The sequence below is a fragment of the Sprattus sprattus genome (genome assembly GCF_963457725.1).
Source record: "Sprattus sprattus genome assembly, chromosome: 2".
Lineage (NCBI taxonomy): Eukaryota > Metazoa > Chordata > Actinopteri > Clupeiformes > Clupeidae > Sprattus > Sprattus sprattus.
This window is the reverse complement of record NC_137921.1, coordinates 24,229,634-24,247,344: the sequence shown is the minus strand read 5'-3', so window position 1 is coordinate 24,247,344 and position 17,711 is coordinate 24,229,634. Positions and strand designations below refer to the sequence as shown.

The 17,711-nt window shown below is 43.3% G+C and overlaps 1 protein-coding gene across 1 annotated transcript in view; it reads right to left on the bottom strand.

Annotated features, from left to right (window-relative positions):
• kcnk3a (potassium channel, subfamily K, member 3a) overlaps window positions 1-14,969 on the bottom strand; it is a gene marked incomplete at both ends in the record, with an annotated part of 46,735 nt that extends 31,766 nt beyond the window's left edge. Inside the window, one exon of the mRNA XM_080831914.1 lies at window positions 14,687-14,969. Coding sequence (XP_080688040.1) covers window positions 14,687-14,969 — 283 coding nt within the window. The remainder of the gene's footprint in view (window positions 1-14,686) is intronic.
• Between the last annotated feature and the right edge of the window lie 2,742 nt (window positions 14,970-17,711).

Here is a 17,711-nt window from a genome sequence, read left to right as displayed (position 1 = left end):
CCGTGCGCCATTGACCACAAAAAAGCTGGTCTAATGACAGAGGCGCAATGTCTAAAGTCTGTAACGCGTATTCAGAACGCTATTTTAAGGGCGCATGTCCTTGCCCGCACAGTATAGGACCTATAGGCTACACTTTACTTCTGTCGTGTACACCAGAGATTTATACCAATTTTTTGGCAAGCCATATATAATTACAAGGAAAATAAAGTATTTACCACATGAGGAAATCATTGTGATATCCATATCCAAGATATTTTAAAAATAGGCATACATCTAGCGTACACATTGACCTAAATGATTCAGGTTAATTGTAATGGCAGTGTTGTACCCGATTCAGCAGATGCACCCCCTCGATATGTAGTCTAGTGAAACGCCGTGTCAAATACATTCAACTTGCTCAAAGGAAAATTAACTTAATTCATTTTGTAGTCATGGCTGGGGTAGGCTATATATTTCCACAGAACAAAAAGGTGTTATTTTGCGTTCGCTATTATCCGAGGATTTTGGAAGAAAAACATCGGTTGTTTGTACTCTTTAGAGCAGTTCTAAAGACTGTAATCACTTGTGTTCTTCTCTTCCATCTCTTTCACAAATAATGAAATCGTAGTATAGTATTTTTCCCTGCATTTGTTTAGGCGAACCGGTTTCCTTTCCGATCAAGCGAGGGTGCTGAATCGGGTACAGAAGTATGGGATCCCTGGCGTCCTTGGCGCTATAGACTGTACCCATATTCACAGACGTGCCCCCCCAGTGTTTTACACAACATTGCCATGAATCATGGATGTGTCAATGACATAAATGAGGATAGATAAGAGGACTTTAGAAGACGTGAGGTTGAACTGCATGTGCCGATGGGTGCAATATTATTACCATGCATACATAGTGATTCAGTGAGGCATGAACCCAAAACATCGGAAAGTATGTTTTTGTGACTTTTATTTCAAATATGTTGCCACCAAAAAACGAATGCTAGTAACTGAAAAAATACAAACGAGAAATGAAAAGTAGAACCATTTCTCCAAACAAGCATGGGAAAATATTGCCGTGATTGTTTCTGGTAACACACGTTCTGGTGGCCTCACGGTCTTCCTCCCGGTAATTCCGCCATCACGATAACAAGCTGCTTTGCAATATGCGCTCCTCGCTCTTAAAGGGAATGTGAGATGACGCTCTGATTGGTTTATTGCATATTACGCCCAAACCACACTTATGGCTAAGTAACCTCCTTTGGACCAACCCTTTTGACAATTGCGCTGGGCGCAAGTGTGTTTTTTCCGCCATTAAAATAGCAACTGCGCCATAGAGCCGCCCACACAGCTATTGCGTTTGGCGCCATCCTACTTGCGTTTCTGATCGGCAAGATAGGGCCCCTAGTGTCAACAGAACAACTTAAAGGTGTGGTCCTTCATTCTAATCCACTACACTTTTTGTCATGTTCAGCTAATTTCTCCTCACTTTCCTCTAGCTATCCGTGTCAGAGTCCTCGCTCTATAAATGGGAAACATACAAAGGGCCCTATCTTGCACCCAGCGCAATTGACATTGTCACCGACGCATGTATCATTCCTATCTTGCACCCGGCGCACAGCGCGATTTTCCCTCCAGAGGCGCGCTTCGAAATGAACTTGCGTCGACATGGGCGGGGGCGGAACAGAGAAGGCGTTTCTCTGGCGCAAGTGGTATTTTGCAGTTTCAAAACAACGCCGTGCGCCGTGCGCCATTGACCAAAAAAAATCTGGTCTAATGTGAGGCGCAATGTCTAAAGTCTGTAACGCGTATTCAGAACGCTATTTTAAGGGCGCATGTGCTTGCCCGCACAGTATAGGACCTGTAGGCTACACTTTACTTCTGTCGTCTTCACGAGAGATTTACACCAATTGTTTGGCAAGCCATATATAATTACAAGGAAAATAAAGTATTTACCACATGAGGAAATCATTGTGATATCCGTATCCAAGACATTTAAAAACTAGGCATACATCTAGCGTACACAATTGACCCAAATGATTCAGGTTAATTGAAGCTGCGTGACATTTGATTTATTGTATGGCTTTGTTGCATTTATTTAATGCCAGTATTATTATAAATCTTGTAAACTCATCTCTGTGTATGTGGACTTTATTTATGTACCTTGGGTTTGGTCAGCTGGTGCACTGGCTTGGGTGCCGATTTCCATGCCCCCAAATCCCTGCACGCTCTCAGGCGTGAGGGTAGACGTGGCGATGTCCTCTGCTGCCGTCAGATCCTGGGTCGAGGCAGATCCACCTCCCGTGAAGGCACGAGAACGTGTGTTACCTTCCAGCTTGGATGTCCCACGTCTCCGGACGTCATTATAGCGTTTTCGGCAACGTTTTCGGGTGCCCCGTTGCAGAAACAATCACGGCAATATCTTGACATGCTTGCTTGACTTTGCTTACTTTTGAAGGGTTTCTCGCATCCCCATATATATCTATCTCCCGGCTTTTTACAAAGCCATACAATAAATCAAATGTCACGCAGCTTCAATTAACCTGAATCATTTGGGTCAATGTGTAGGCTACATGTATGCTTATTTTTAAAATATCTTGGATATGGATTTCACAATGATTTCCTCAAGTGGTAAATACTTTATTTTCCTTGTAATTATATATGGCCAAAAAATGTGTGTAAATCTCACGTCGGTCTCCTCGGCTGTGAACTTCTCCGGTCTTCCACCAGCCCTCTGTTCCGTTTTCCCTACCTACCGTACCTACCATCCTTAGTGTGAGTATGTAGGGTGTTCCGTTTTCCGATTTCCCATTTCCGCGTCGAAAAGAAGTATACCCAAAGGACCCGTATCTGTACTCATAACGGTCAAAACGCTGAGTGTGGAAGCAGGGTACACTGTCCATTCTCAACGGCCGCCATCTTGTCAACGTAGCGGAAGAGGCGGACCCAGGCAGAGCCGCTCAGCTCGAAAAAGACAAACGCGGGGCTTGTCACGATCGTAATTTCCGGTAAGTGCACCACGGAATATTAGATTTGGAGCAGCACTCACCTGCTGAGAATCTGCGTACCTAGTGAGTGTGTACTGTGTACTGTGTATAAGTATAGGTACGGTAGGTACGGTAGGTAGGGAAAATGGAACAGAGCCCAGGTAATTCCGCCATCAAAATAACAAGCCGCTATGGACTATGCGCTTCTCGCTCTTAAAGGGAATGTGAAATGACGCTCGGATTGGTTTATTGCATATTACGCCCAAACCACACCTATGGCTGAGTAACCTCCTTTGGACCAACCCTTTTGACACTTGCGCTGGACGCAAGTGTGTTTTTTCCGCCGTTAAAATAGCAACTGCGCCATAGAGCCGCCCACACAGCTACTTGCGCTTGGCGCCGTCCTACTTGCGTTTCTGATCGGCAAGATAGGGCCCAAAGTGTCTCTGACAACTACTACACTATTCCAGTCAATCAACAATGTTGCTTAAGAAGTGTATTTGTTTGGCTGGATCGAGGACTGCACCTTTAATATAACTGTTTCTGAGCAAAGCTAGAACACACATCCTGTGACGTGCGGTCACCTTGTGGCCAACTTTATTATAATCACTCTTCTGCTGACACTTCCCCCCCAGCCCAATCAGTTCCCGAAACCTCTCTGCGTGAAGGGGAAGGGGAACCACACACATCTATGTTTAAAGAGTCCCTGGAGGGTAAAAGATTCAAAAAGCTTATGAGAAGTTCACTCTTGATCTGCCCTGGTGTACATTTGTACTGTAAGAGATTTGCATCTCTGCTGAGACTGGAAACTGGAATATCTGCTGTGGGGCCACGGCATATCTCTTCGGAAAAGGTAATTCTAGACACTAGCCCTTAACTTTACCCTGGAGATGGTCGTTAGGTTACCTCAACAATTAACACCCATCAGACACACAAGGCCAGTGTAATGTTACAGGCGTTTGTTATGTTTCTGTACTCGTCTCTTTCCATCCTCAGATCAATCTATCTGTCACTCGGTTTTAATCTACATAATTGATGTATTGGCTTCAGTAGGCCTTTATGCAGACATGCATGCCTGTGTATGTATCTGTCGGCCTGTGTTTGTGTATGTATCTGTCTGTCTGAGTTTGTTATTCTAGGCATTGTAATGTGACATGACAATGTAAATAAATGCATGACAATTCTGGAAAACAAAAAGCGTGCCCAGGAATCCTAGGAGGTGTCTTTTTGACTGAACCAGTGGCTCCCAAACATTTCATGGTATACCCCCCTTTGACAACCACCACCACCCACCACTGCAAAGATTACGAACTTGATATAAACAAACTCGAACTTGATATAAACCCATCGCTATATAGGTTAATTATAGGCTACTTTACTGTAAGAGCACTGCCATTCAAAATTGCACCTGTAGTTGGTTGTTTAGGTTACTTGTTCAGTTTTTTCACACCCCACACTGAGCAGCCTGCCTCAAACTTTGAGAACCGTTAGTCAAGCCAAATCTGTCCATTTAAACAACCCAATCTACGTATTGTGCCTTTAAACCAAGATATTTACAGAGGTTACCGTAAAAAAAAAGTTTTGTTCCTGTCATATCTGGGTTTGAGCTCTGGGCCTGGTATGCTTTGTGGCACTGATTCTCTAATCTCAGTTCTCTAACTGAGGCCATTAAACCACCAATCAAATCACAGAGGCAGCTCCAGTCTCTGGGCAATCCATATGATTTGATAAGCTGCAGCCATGTGGCTATGCCTATCATTACATTGAGAGGGGGAAAAACATCACCATGAAGTCCTGACATCAGCTTAAAAGGCGAACTGAAAGTGTACAGGCGATCTGTGTGAGGGCCTTCATTTCATTTCTGAGTCTCTAAAAAAGTCATAATTTATTTATCTCCACGGCAACTCCTTACGGAATGGAAGAGTGTGGGGGAGGAGGGAAGGGGGATTTGTCTGAGCTGCGTTAGAGATTTAAGCAATATTTCTGTCATCTTTTTTTCCCTCCCTTTTTTCCACACTCCTGCCGGTACGCCTGGATTAAAGGGTCCAGAGGTTTTGTCGCCATAGTAGAATAGCAGATTCTGAGAAAAAGAGAGAGGAAGAGATGATGACAGACAGAGAGTGAATGATGAATGGAGAGCAGGGAGGTAGAGAGAAGGGGGGAGAGCAGGGAGGTAGAGAAGGGGGGAGAGCAGGGAGGTAGAGAAAGGGAGGGAGAGGAGGGCAAGCCCACTGACTCATTTTCCCATTAATAACACAGAGGTGCCGAGACATGGTACGGGGCGTGAACATACACACTTGGCATTCACACAAGACCTCCCCACTGACATGCCTCAGTCTCCCACACCACACTGATCTCTTTGTTTCATCGCTCTCATTATCAATCCCTCATACCTGCTCTTTCTCCCGCAACGTAATCTGATGGGGCTTTCATGTCCTAAAGGTAGCTTTATGTCTGACTGGAAATCCATTTGGTGTTTCTAAAAAGTCACACAACCTAAGGGGGTGGCAGATATTACACTCTTTGTGCTTGCTTGACAAAAGCATGTGTGTGTTTGTGTGTGTATGTATTAGGTATGTGTGTCTTTCTGTGTGTGTGTGTGAGAGAGAGAGTGTGTGTTTGTGTGTGTATGCCAGAGTGCATTTTTGTATATGATTACCTCTGTGTCTACATCTGTGAATGTAACTGCAGACATACTATATGGATGTGTGAATGTGAACATATGTGATTGGACTTGTGAGTGTGTGTGGACATGTATGACTGAATCCCCTTTTCCTGTGTAAATGCATGAGTGTGCTTTTGTGAATGTGCACCCACTGACCACGTTGAGTCGCAGCCCTGCACCCTGCTGCTCAGCGGTGCGGGTGGCTGAGGGCCGGAGCGAGCGATGGGTAGCACGTTGTCACTTGTCGTGCGACTGCGTTTTGATCGTGACCAGAGCAGGCAGCCCGGTGGTGCATGGTGTGACACAGGGTTACGGAAGGTGATCTCTCATCCCCCCCTCCCTTTTGGATAAGACCACGCTCCCGCTCAAGGACAGCTCTTAGAACGGACAAGGTGAGTCCTGTAAGGTCAAGCGCAGCGGGAAAAGGTTGCCTATTGGATGAGTCAGAGATGAGATGAGTCTCGCAAACACAGAGACGCTTTAACGATACCCTCTGTATGGGCTTGCAGTAAGGTTAAGGTAGGATGTTAATGTAATGTTTTGTGATGCAAACCAATTGAAACCATGGTCTCTGGCGCTGCTGGTTACTATATTCTACAGGATGTTTTTTTAATTTAAGTTGACAGTTGAGATGGCAAACATTTTTAATGGCAAAGGTCTGCATCAGTAACTATAACCATTAGGATTTATACGGTACTACTACCTTTGGATTGCTGTTAATACTGTTTATCTTACTGTCATAATTGTCCCTTTCTCTTTTTTGTATCCACAAATATACTCTCATGGTTTACGATTCATCTTGGAACAATACGGTTGGCTTCTGTCATGATCACCTCCATTTTTATTACGGGACCATTCACTGTAATAAGTCAATAAAAAGGAGTCCATGACAAACAAACTGAACAGAGTCTTCAACCTGATATCAGCTCAGTTTCCATTTTATCATTGATTTCAGGGCAAATATTTTCTCGCATGGCAAAAGGTATACACAGTTTTACTACCTTAAAGGAAGTAAACATAAATGCTTTGAAATACTCTTAACGATCGGTTGATCACAATTGTTTGAAAGATCTAGCTAACAACTGGAAAAATATGGGCAGTCAAATAAAATACATATACATAAATAGAGAAAAGACAAAACAGGTACAGAATAGAGAAAACATTGCCAAGAGAGGAAGCTGATGCAACACCTAAACAGATGAAGAAGAATGGATCAGGAGAGAGAGACAGAGAAAAACAGATAGAGAGAAAGAGAGTGTAAGACAGAATGAGCTGGTAAAAGATGATTGTTGTCATTCTGTAAGGCAATCCCCTTTCATCTGCAGACAGAGGGGGCGAGCTGCTTCTCTCTTTCCTGATGTAATGATTGGCTCTGAAGGGCCATCACTGCATCACTTCTCAGAGTTGCTATGACCCGACACTCATTCAGGATACGCTCAGGTCATTTAGCTCTGCTCAGGCTCGCTGCCCCATACATATACAGCTGTGTGTGCAGGACTGTGGTCAGAGAGGGGTGTGTGTTCATGTGTCTAGGGTGTTTTCACGTGCATTACTGATACTGGTGTATACCAACACAGATCAACACAGTCTACACATACACACACAGAGACACATACAAACTCATGCATTACACACACACAAACAGTGCTGTCACTGACCTGCTTACATTGAAACATCGTGTTTGCATCAGATCAGTGTGTGTGCATAACTGTGTGTGCGTGTGCGTGTATGTTTGAGTGTGTGTGTGTAAGATCCTGTGTGTGTTTGTGTGTTTGTGTGTGTGTCTCACACACATGCACGCTAAGGGCTGTGTTACACACAAGACTGCTGCTTGTTCATGGATCATGTGTGCTCAGTACCCCCTGTTTGAGCCTCTATTCAGAGCCATTTATCAAAGGCTTTATGACCAGGGCTGATCCAACCAGTTTAAAAGCAGGTCAGATTACCTAAGTAGGCTGAAGTAGGAGAGAGTGTCTCCACAAAGCCCAAGTATCATTGCAAAAGCTGTTTTCTGTCAGTCTTTTTCAATATTCATATCTGAAAACATGTAATATATACGTATATATATATATATATACATATATATGTGTGACCCGGTACGCGAAAAGGGGGAACAAGTCGGCCGAGACGATTTCGAGTAAACACAATTGAAGTTTTTTTTTTCAAAATTAGTGATTTTCGTTTTTTTGCAGAATGTGCAAGTTGAAGTCATGAAGAAGCCACTCCATGTTTCAGATAGGCTACCAGTATTGGTAACCTTAAAAGTATACCTTTTGTCGATGAAGTGGGTACAGTTTGGTTAAATTCAGCTTCGCTCTCGTGGCGCTTGGGGGGGTGTTACCTAATTTCCATATGAACTGCTGAATCGCGTTTGTTATTTTTTTTCGACCAATCAGCTGCACGTTACAAGCGATACACATGGCTACTTAAACAGCATCATACTCCACTAGTCTTATCCAGATGGCAATCTGACTTCTGAATCTGAAGATGAGTGCACAGATGATGAACGCAATTTCATCAAACTGGAGAACATCCCTAGTCTACAGCTGACCTTAGCCGACGAGGAAGAATCTTTCGGCCTCGCAGCAGAGGAGCTGGAGCATGACATATAAGACGCTATCTCTACGGTAACTTTGACTGCAAATGCAACGCAAGAAGAAAGGAGAACTCTCTCCTCGGGAGACATTCGTGTAGCAACAAACTTTCTCCAGAGCTTTAGTACAACATACAGAGTGATTCTCTAGCAGCCGAGAGAGAGTGGCAGGACATGCGAAACATTGGACATCTTGAGGCAAACAGACGTTCAGTAGTTACTTCGGAGATGACTACATCCACCAAAAAAGCCAGCAGCAGACGCAAAGGAAAGGTTATTAACCCCGAAGTTAAAAACATGTAATCTACTTCGGCAGCGGAGCATTTTACTCCCCTGCAATCTCTACGTTCAGAGACAGACAGCAGGAAATGTTAACAAACGGAATGAAATAGCTACACATTACACACGCTATGCTTTAATAAACCTCACGTTTTATGAGACACCAACAGAGGCTCAACAGACAAGTCTTACCATTGAGGATCTTTTTGCACGACGACATTCGTTCTGAAAACTATCTACATCCAACCAGCGAGGTTTATCCATGTTGTTGTGGAGAACGAGAGTTGCATCAATCATATTTCATTAAAACTTCACACTTCTTACATTGGACATATCCACCAGCCTAATTAGAATCTGCATTGTCTACTTAGCAGAAATATCTCCATACAGTAGATTTCCCTTCGTTTAGTATAATTTTAAACTTTCCAGATGACTGTATTGCCCCCGCTCGTCAAGTGAAACGTGTCCTGAAACAGGCTCCTTTGTCTGGATAGCCAGAGCTAGCATAACTGCCATTCAAATCCAATGGTAATGCTACCTAGCTAGGTATGCTAACTGTCGGTATCCATCGTTAACTCGTTAATCGTTAACCATCATGTCACTGGCTTTAATTTGAGAATGGCATGTTATTAGTACATTTAGTAGTACATTTAATATCAGTACACTTGATTCATTACTGCTGATGTGTTACTTATATGTTACTTATTAGCAGCTAGCTACCTAGCCACTATGTGTTCCAATGTGTTTCAGTTAGTGTTAGCGGCAAGTTAACTAATAGTTGAGTTGAGCTTCAGTTAAGACGCTGCGTACCGTACTACATCATCACATTCGATTCGAGTCTTCGGTGACACCTGTAGGGGGAAGGGCTACAGATACCAGATGTCAGTGTGACATCTGTAGAGGAGGGCTAATCTCACTGAGATGCAAATGAGCACAACTGTCTTCCCTTTGTCCCAGGTGAGGTGGCAATTTGGAAAAATTAGAGGTCCTTTTTCTCAGGAAAAGCTTTTCTGAGGGGTATACATTCAAATGATCACAACTTATAAAAAAAATATCATCAGATCTACATGAGTGAGACATCATTGGATAGCTTTAAACCTACACTTTCAGAATATGTGAATAACTCAAAATGTCTCTGGGGAGACTTGTGGCTGGTTTAGCCACGGCTGGTCACATATATATATATATATATATATATATATATATATATCATTCTGACTGCCATTTATTGATGTAATTCTAAAAGCTTGCACCAGCCCCTATAGATGGGTGCTAGTGCAAGTTACTCATAATTATGATTCAGTGAGCATTTAAAGACTTTTGTAATGTTAACATAACATTCCTTTAGGGAAGGACAGGGTGCCCATATACTCAGGGCAAAGTAATGCCTTTTGTTGTTTCAGAGACGATTCCATGGCACAAATGTCTTTGTGTGCTTCAACTGCCACTTGCTGAAACTACAAAGCTTCGGCCAAGAGAAGAGAACAAACAAGCGGCTTGAGCTGAGAGTGTGGCATTAGAGAGGCATCGATGCTGAGTGGCGAGTGGCTTCGCTCCGGCCAGAGGGAGAAAGGTCTATTCCTGCCTGCTACTTCTGCAATCCGCAACAACCTACTAAACGCCTGAAAGTAAGCCACTGCTGAAACTCTCTGCCCATTCCCAGCTGTGCCATCCATAAGCATGCCCGGCCTTGGGGGCTATCAGTGCCCTGCGCCCCGGGGACGTGAGAATGGGCCAGGGAGGGTGGCACTGCCAGGGCCTTTACCCAAAGTCAAAGACGGTCTCTGCTGAAGGTCCCAGCAGAAGTTGCCAAAAAAAAACCTTCTGGTGCCAAGACCCACATCGCCTCACTTTTTCTCTCTCTTTGGCTGTGCCAGGGATATCGGAATGTCAGCTCTCCAGGTCCAGGGCTTTATTTACTCTTTGTGATCCCACATTCCTTCCATGTCACAGCCTCTTTCCCAGGAGGAGGCAAAGAAGGCCGATTTTTGGGGAGAGGAGGGGGTTTGGTCGAGGGGGAGGAGGGTAAAGAAGGACCTCCCACCTGCTCTCTGGTTGTGTTGATTTCCACTGTACTGTGCACTGCCTGTTCTCACCAACCCCCAAAAGACACCCCCCTCCCCCTGACTAAAACTCCAGGATGTGTTTATGCACGTGCAAAAGCAACGAGAGGTCAAATCATCCCAAACACCCTCTCCGGGCAAGCTGTTAGCAGGCTCCGCTTGTGTGTTATTCTCACGTGGGCTTTAAAGCTCATAACACTCTCAGATCTCTCTCTCTCCCTCTCCCTCTCCCTCCCCCCCCTCTCTCTCTCTATTTGCTTCTAAACCCTCCCTATCTCTTCTTTGTTTTCATAACTCCCCCAACCCTGAACCCTCTTCCCCCCTCAAACTTGCCCTTCTGCTCAAGAAAACATTTCATTTTATGAGGCTAAAGTTTTAATGTGCTCCTTACCCCTCTTGTGTGCTTTCTTCCCCTCCTCTTATTTCATGTCAGCCATTTGCTGATCCCTTGAGAGTCAGCCACTGTCTCAATTGCACGGAGATCTTTTGTCATGAGACCCCTGCCAGTTTTCCCACCACATGGCCCAGCAACATCAACAACCCTGAGATGGACTGTGTCAGACATGTATCAGACATCAGGTTCCAAGTTGACAGTTGTTTCAGGCAATTGCAGGAGACATATAACTGGCCAGTGAGATCCATATCACATGATAAAGTGTTGATTAAAGCACTCAAGTTCCTCACCTACAACAGACCGATGAAATACCTTGTATTGCTTATGAAAATGCTAAGAACTAAATGTATGAAAATGTTATGAATGATTAATGATTCCTGAAAACTACCTCACCAAACATATCAGCCCGCTAATTGCAGCCAGATGAATACAATGTGTGCCTGCAAAATAAAGTGCGGTCCTCCTTGCCACTTAATGGCTGAAAGGGTTTGGGATGTAGGAGTGTCTGGGGAAAACATGAGGCAGGGTGGCTATCCCAAGAAACTCAGTGGTTGGGCAAGGCTGGTGGTAGAGTGAGGACAGGGGTAGAGGAGGTATTGTTCTCATCAATACTTGATGGCACAGTGAAAAGCTCTGTCCCTACGCCTGCCTTGTAGCCGGCCCACACTCACAATTACAGCATGCGGTTTCAGCTGGACGGATCAGGTTGGTGTGCAATTAGCGCTAGCAACGTGCTAGGGTTACAACCCAGGTCGCTGTGAATAACTGCCTGGCGGCTGTTGGGTTTTACAAAGGGGAAACACTTGGGGTGGAGATGTTATCAACCACAAGGGACAAGGTCAGGTGAAGTGACAGGATATGCCCACAGAAGGGTAATTAACACTTGCGGTATGATATTGAATGAATATAAATATTTCCTGCAGTCAAAGTAAAGCTCTATTCAAGTCCAAGAAGGCTTATGTACACTAAAGTTCAACGTCCCAACATAAAACTTCATAAAGTAGTCATTTTAATCTGCATGTGCAGAATGGATAACGTTGCTTCTTTCCCCACCTGAAGAGTAAAGCATGCACATACTGTATGTCTATATGTATATACGTATAGTATGACAAATGTATACAAATACAAAAAGGTCTACATAATGCTTTTGAGATTTCCATCAATTTTTCCTGTATTTTTTATTTCAGATGCTTCAGTTTTGTTGTGAACAGACTGCTGCATTTAACACTATTTCATGTATGAACATGAGAAAAATATCTCACAGACATGAGAAGAATACTTTCTCAGTCCAGTAGGTCTGGCCACTGGTCCTAGGCTTATCAGTTGTTCAAAGCAAGTGAGACTGTTAGATGTAGATGTAACCACAGACTTTAATAGACAGCTGTCTCTTTCTAGCAAGGGCGTAGGTTTGGTCTCAGCATTGGTAGGGACACTGCCCGGCAGACCCCCCCACCCCCACCATAAATTGAAAAATGTAGTTGATGTTATATTTAACAGGCAAACTTTATTAGAATATATTAACATTTGTGTACTAACTTGTGGAACTTGGAACTGATTTAAACATAATAAGAATAATAAACCCTTAGTTTAAATAAAAAACTAAACGTTCTCCACATTTCTTGACATCACATGTTTTTGTTGTCCTTTTTGGATATCCCAAACATGAGTAAGACCTCATCTCAAGCCCTGATGGTCCAGCTGCTTCTTCCTCAACCTGCACTGGATTTCTTAGTTTCCTGAATGCATTTCAAAATATTGCCTTAATGAACAAAATGACCTAATGATAAGTACATGCAGTGCATTTGTTTGTTCTGAAATTAATTTGTATTTTGTAATATGTGGGTAAATGGTTAAGGTTTTATGGAGCTGTACTAAACCTACATCATCTGGATTGCAGTGCAATGAAATAATGTAGTCATGAATTATATGCTACATACATTTGGGCATCCCAATTTATTGCACCTTTTTACTACCTTCAATAACATGTATTCTCAAAATAGCCAGTATGATTGATTACATTCATGGGTAAAATTGTCTAAACAGGGTAGGGTAGCTTATCCTTCTGGCTTCAACAAGACGAGATGTAATGCAAGCTAAAGTTTCATGCCCTACACACTAACAACTTTCAAAACATCTTTCCATTGTACAATGGGTGGCGATTTAGGGTTAGCAGCTTCGTAATGTGGGTAGTTTTCCGACTAGCTAACTAACAGTGATCTGGGCTTTTTGATAGCTCTATGGGTGGAAAAAAAACTTCTGGCATCTCTTTTCTTTTTAGGTGGCTTTTCAGATCACAAAAGGGTCAAAATATCAATGCTGAGACCAAACGAAATACTGATATGAGGCGTTATTATTTCCTGGCGAATTTAGTAGCTTACCGTACCTACTAGCAGCACTCTTTCAGGATTCACGTAGTGTTTCTGACTGCCACTTCAGCCAATTAAATGACGGCATCTTGTCTCACAGGCGCATTGGAAAACTTAGAAATGTATTTCTAACTCTTCTGGGCGACGAACATTGTATTGATAATAATACGAATGAGTTTGCAAATATATTGTGCAAAATAATTTTCTCAAATTAACAAAATATTGGTAGGGACTTTTTTGTCTTTCCCAAACTTTGGTCGTGACTAGTCCCTACCAACCCTATGCATACGCCCTTGCTTTCTAGCCACAGGAGTACTCCATAGATGAAATCCTCCATGCAGTTTTGAACCGAGTAACCACTCTGTTAATAAGGACAATGTTGAATATGGACTGTAGGTCTTTAAAGTGTAAAACATGTGCAAGCAGGTTCACGTTGTACCAGAGGTTTCTGCCACCTGTGCTCCGACTCAGCCAACTGGATGTCTGAACCAGGCTGTATCAACGAAACCAAGTGTCCAAATAGTCGTTCTGAATTGGCAAGAAATTGATTTCCGCAATAAGTCAGTTTTTTTAAGTGCTAAATGCAGGTACATTTACGTAAACATTACGGACTACCCGCTTTTCCACTCAAACGACTCGCTTCGGAGTTTCGGAGGTGACGCTTGTAATAACACTGATTCAGTGCCAGTAGCCTACACATACAGTTTTCCTTGACAGTATACATATATTTTAGGTTTTTCTTGTAGGTTTTTCTGGACTGAACCATTTACGTCTGCTTGTCTATAGCAGCCCGTTTACTCGTTTGTGTAAGGTTGGTTTCCTCCATGAGAAAAATGTAAGCCGTGTTTGTTTACCTGAAAAGGTAAATATTGCAAGGTCAACATGTGATTTATTTTCTCCCCGGGGGATGAAATATTGTAAAATCGCTTCCGTGTGGACAGTCTGGAAATGGTCATTCAACAAGTCAGGAGCAAGTGGAAAGAACGATCTCTGAGTGCCCTTTACGCATGATGGAACCAAGTGGACAGTTCATCCCCGTAAGTGATGTGATCAACTACTCCCGCGGGTTCCCATAAATAAACCACTTACTGTCGTTATCTCCATATTTGATTAGAATTGGCAACTGCATCAAGCATACGTTTACTACTTGATTATACAATATGTGGACTATAGATGAGGCAGTTCTAACACCGGGGGGGGGGGGTTCTGAGCAGTGGAATGATACTCTGATGATTTCCTTTACAACAAGCCTAACTTTAGTTTAGTGGCAGATAACGACGCTTCCTCGTAGTGTGTAATTCATGAATGATCACTGTTTTGTTGTGTGTGACCATGCAAAACGTTAACTTTTGAAGGCTCTCAGCTCGTCTTACCTATTGTCGTGATCACAGTGATGGCGAAGTAAAAAGAACCTGCGAATTTCCACTGAACTCCTGCCTTGTGCGGCTTCAGCTGCAATACCACCCCTTCCAGTTCATCGAAGTTGACTTTGGACAAGTTGTATTTCTCCATCAGCTCCCGTTTCCTCGCGTCCAGCTTCCTCTTCTGTGTAGTCTCCTTCTTAGACTCCAAGGCATCGAAAACAGCCGCTCCGACCAGCAGGTAGGTAAACGTGCAGATGATCAGCGCGAGGGTCCTCACGTTTTGCCTCTTCATGGTCAGGGTGAGTTGGTGGGCTCCAGAAGTTTGACGGTGGATCTTGAGGACGGCGAGCTGGGCTGGTTCATGGCTCCGCTTGGTCTGGTCAGAGAGGACCGGGGGTGCGCCGGTGGACGGCCAGTTCCGATGATGACTTTATCGCCGAAGCGTTCGTTTTCTCGGAGCTGTTCGTTCAGCACCACCCCCTATTTTCGCACGCTGCTCTCTCTATCTCTATCCCTCTCCCTTCCTCTCGCTCACTTATACACTCAAACACCCTATTCCTCTTCCTATCGTTACCTTTCCCCTCCCCTTATCTTACCCTAACCCGTGTGCGCATGCTTGTGAAGGATAGACTTAGCCTGCACACGACGACACTTTTTTTTAATCATTGTCTCAAGTACATTGGGCGGGGGGTCTAACTTGGGGAAGGGGGGCAGGGGAGGGGTACATATTTTCTTACATTAATATAAGTTATGTAACATTTTTGATTACTTACAATGTTTTCAGACTTTCAATGTAATATTAGTTTTATTTCTGAAGTGAAACATGAAATATGTCAATATCCCTAAGGGAAGGTAACATAGAAAGTGCTAAAAGGGTCTTCTTGTCAGTTTCTTATAAACATTTTTTTTTTAGTTTCTATCTTGCTCCCAAAGGAACCTCATCCGCAAGCGCGGATTAATGCACAGGCTGGCCTAGGCAGCAGCGGAGGGCCACCAAGTGTATAAAGGTCCCGTATGGGCCAGAAAAAAAAATCTTGATCCTTATTGGCCCATAAGAAACGTTTAAACAAATTATGTGATTGGGTAGATGTGGCCAAGTTCATAAATTCAATTTGGTTGTACTGGACAGCGTCTTTAAAAATGCCGAAACGTCTTCATATACTTAACAAAGGCTCACAGTTTGGCACGGGATTAGCTATGGCATAGACCAATCACCAACATCTCAGGAATTAACGTTATCCGTGGAACAGCCAATCCAACCTCACCTGTTGTTGCCGCTGCAAATCTTTATAGATCGGACCCTGCATGCTGGGATAAATGAGAGAATGCCAAGCGTGTGCAAAGCTGTAATCAAAACAAAAGGTGGCTACTTTTAAGAATCTAGGCCTCGTTTCCCGAACGCGCACTTAGCCTAAAAAGGACTTGAAATCGGTCTTAAGAGGGATCCTACGTTGCAGGGCCCAGTTTCCCGAACGCGCACTTAGCCTAAAAAGCACTTGAAATCGCTCGTAAGAGGATTCCTACGTTGCAGACGGGTTTCCCAACGCCACACTTAGCTTAAGTGTATCTTTCGTTGAGAGGAATTCTACGTGTGGTCAGGACCAGTAGTAACTTCACACTTAGCGATTTAATCCACCAGGGGCGTCGTTCGACCGTCGTTCGGAAGAAAGGGGAATTAAAAAAAAAAAACATGGCTACTTGAAGCGAGGAATATTTTACATTAATAAAGCTATCTACACAACTTTTTATATGTTTATAATGACTCGGTTTGATCGGAAATGTGCTACGCGACCAATGCAGAGTATGCAGGTCTTTACTGAAGCTTTCAAACAGTAGTTTGATGGCACATTTAGCGCTTATGCCACCACTCCATTGGCTTATATGGTAGCTTTATAGCTAGGTGGTTGTTTCGTGCCCTACACAGTTGTATACATATATATTTGCACGATGTATATTTTGCAACGATGTTTCTGTGTATAGCACATCATGAGAATGTCATTGTTTCACCTGCCTATTCCCATCAAAATAGAAAAAAAGAATATTGAGTATTTGAAAATAAAGATTAGGCTATACAAAACTAGTGCAGTGCCCGTAGGAATTATGCATTCTGTAGTGTAAGCAGACGTAGAGCTGTTGGGTAGTGTAATGGCAAGACATATTTGCACTCCACATAGGTACAGGTTACACTGAAGTATTATTGTGATGCATGTTTCCTTTTCATTAAGAAATGTGTTAATGGTAGCCTTTTTGAATTTGTTACCAACAAATAAAGTTTGAGATTATGTAGTGGATGCAGTTGAATATAGATGTCAACGTTGCTGTCTAAACTATAAACTAAATGTCATGAAGAAAGAAAGAAATAATTTAAAATGAAGTTATGGTTGAAATAGGATCACTTCTTTATTGTAAGGGTAAGTGTAGGGTAAGAATGGGCATGCAGTTGGACTCAAATGTAGGTTAATTTTATTGAATGTATGTAGCCTACTGTACTGTATGACTTCGATGATGGTAGCTTTGACAGCCCACTCTCAGACAGATGTAATAAATGTCCTTACAATGGGAACACAGTTTAACTCTGCTGGAAATGGCGTTACTATCCCCGCCCCGAATTCAGTGCGCAGTGTACGTTCGATGCACGCATAGGCTAGCTAATTTCACAGCAATTAACGTTAACAGGTTAACGTGGCGTAAACAGCTCCTAAGAGCTACTTAAGAACTCGTGCACGTCGCGCTCGTGCACCTGACTTTAAGTTGATGGTTGGGAAACCCTCGTAAGTAGAAAGAGTTCGGCCGTCAACGATGTCGCGAAAATCCACGTAGAACGTTAAGATACATCGTTATCGGGAAACGAGGCCCAGAGCGGTTTCCCGACGCGGCACTTAGCTTAAATTTATCTTTCGTTGAGAAGAATTCTACGTGTGGTCAGGACCAGTTGTAACTTCACACTTAGCGATGCAATCCAGTAGTAACTTCACACTTAGCGATGCAATCCACCAGGGGCGTCGTTCGGCCTATAGACGAAATCCAAAGGATG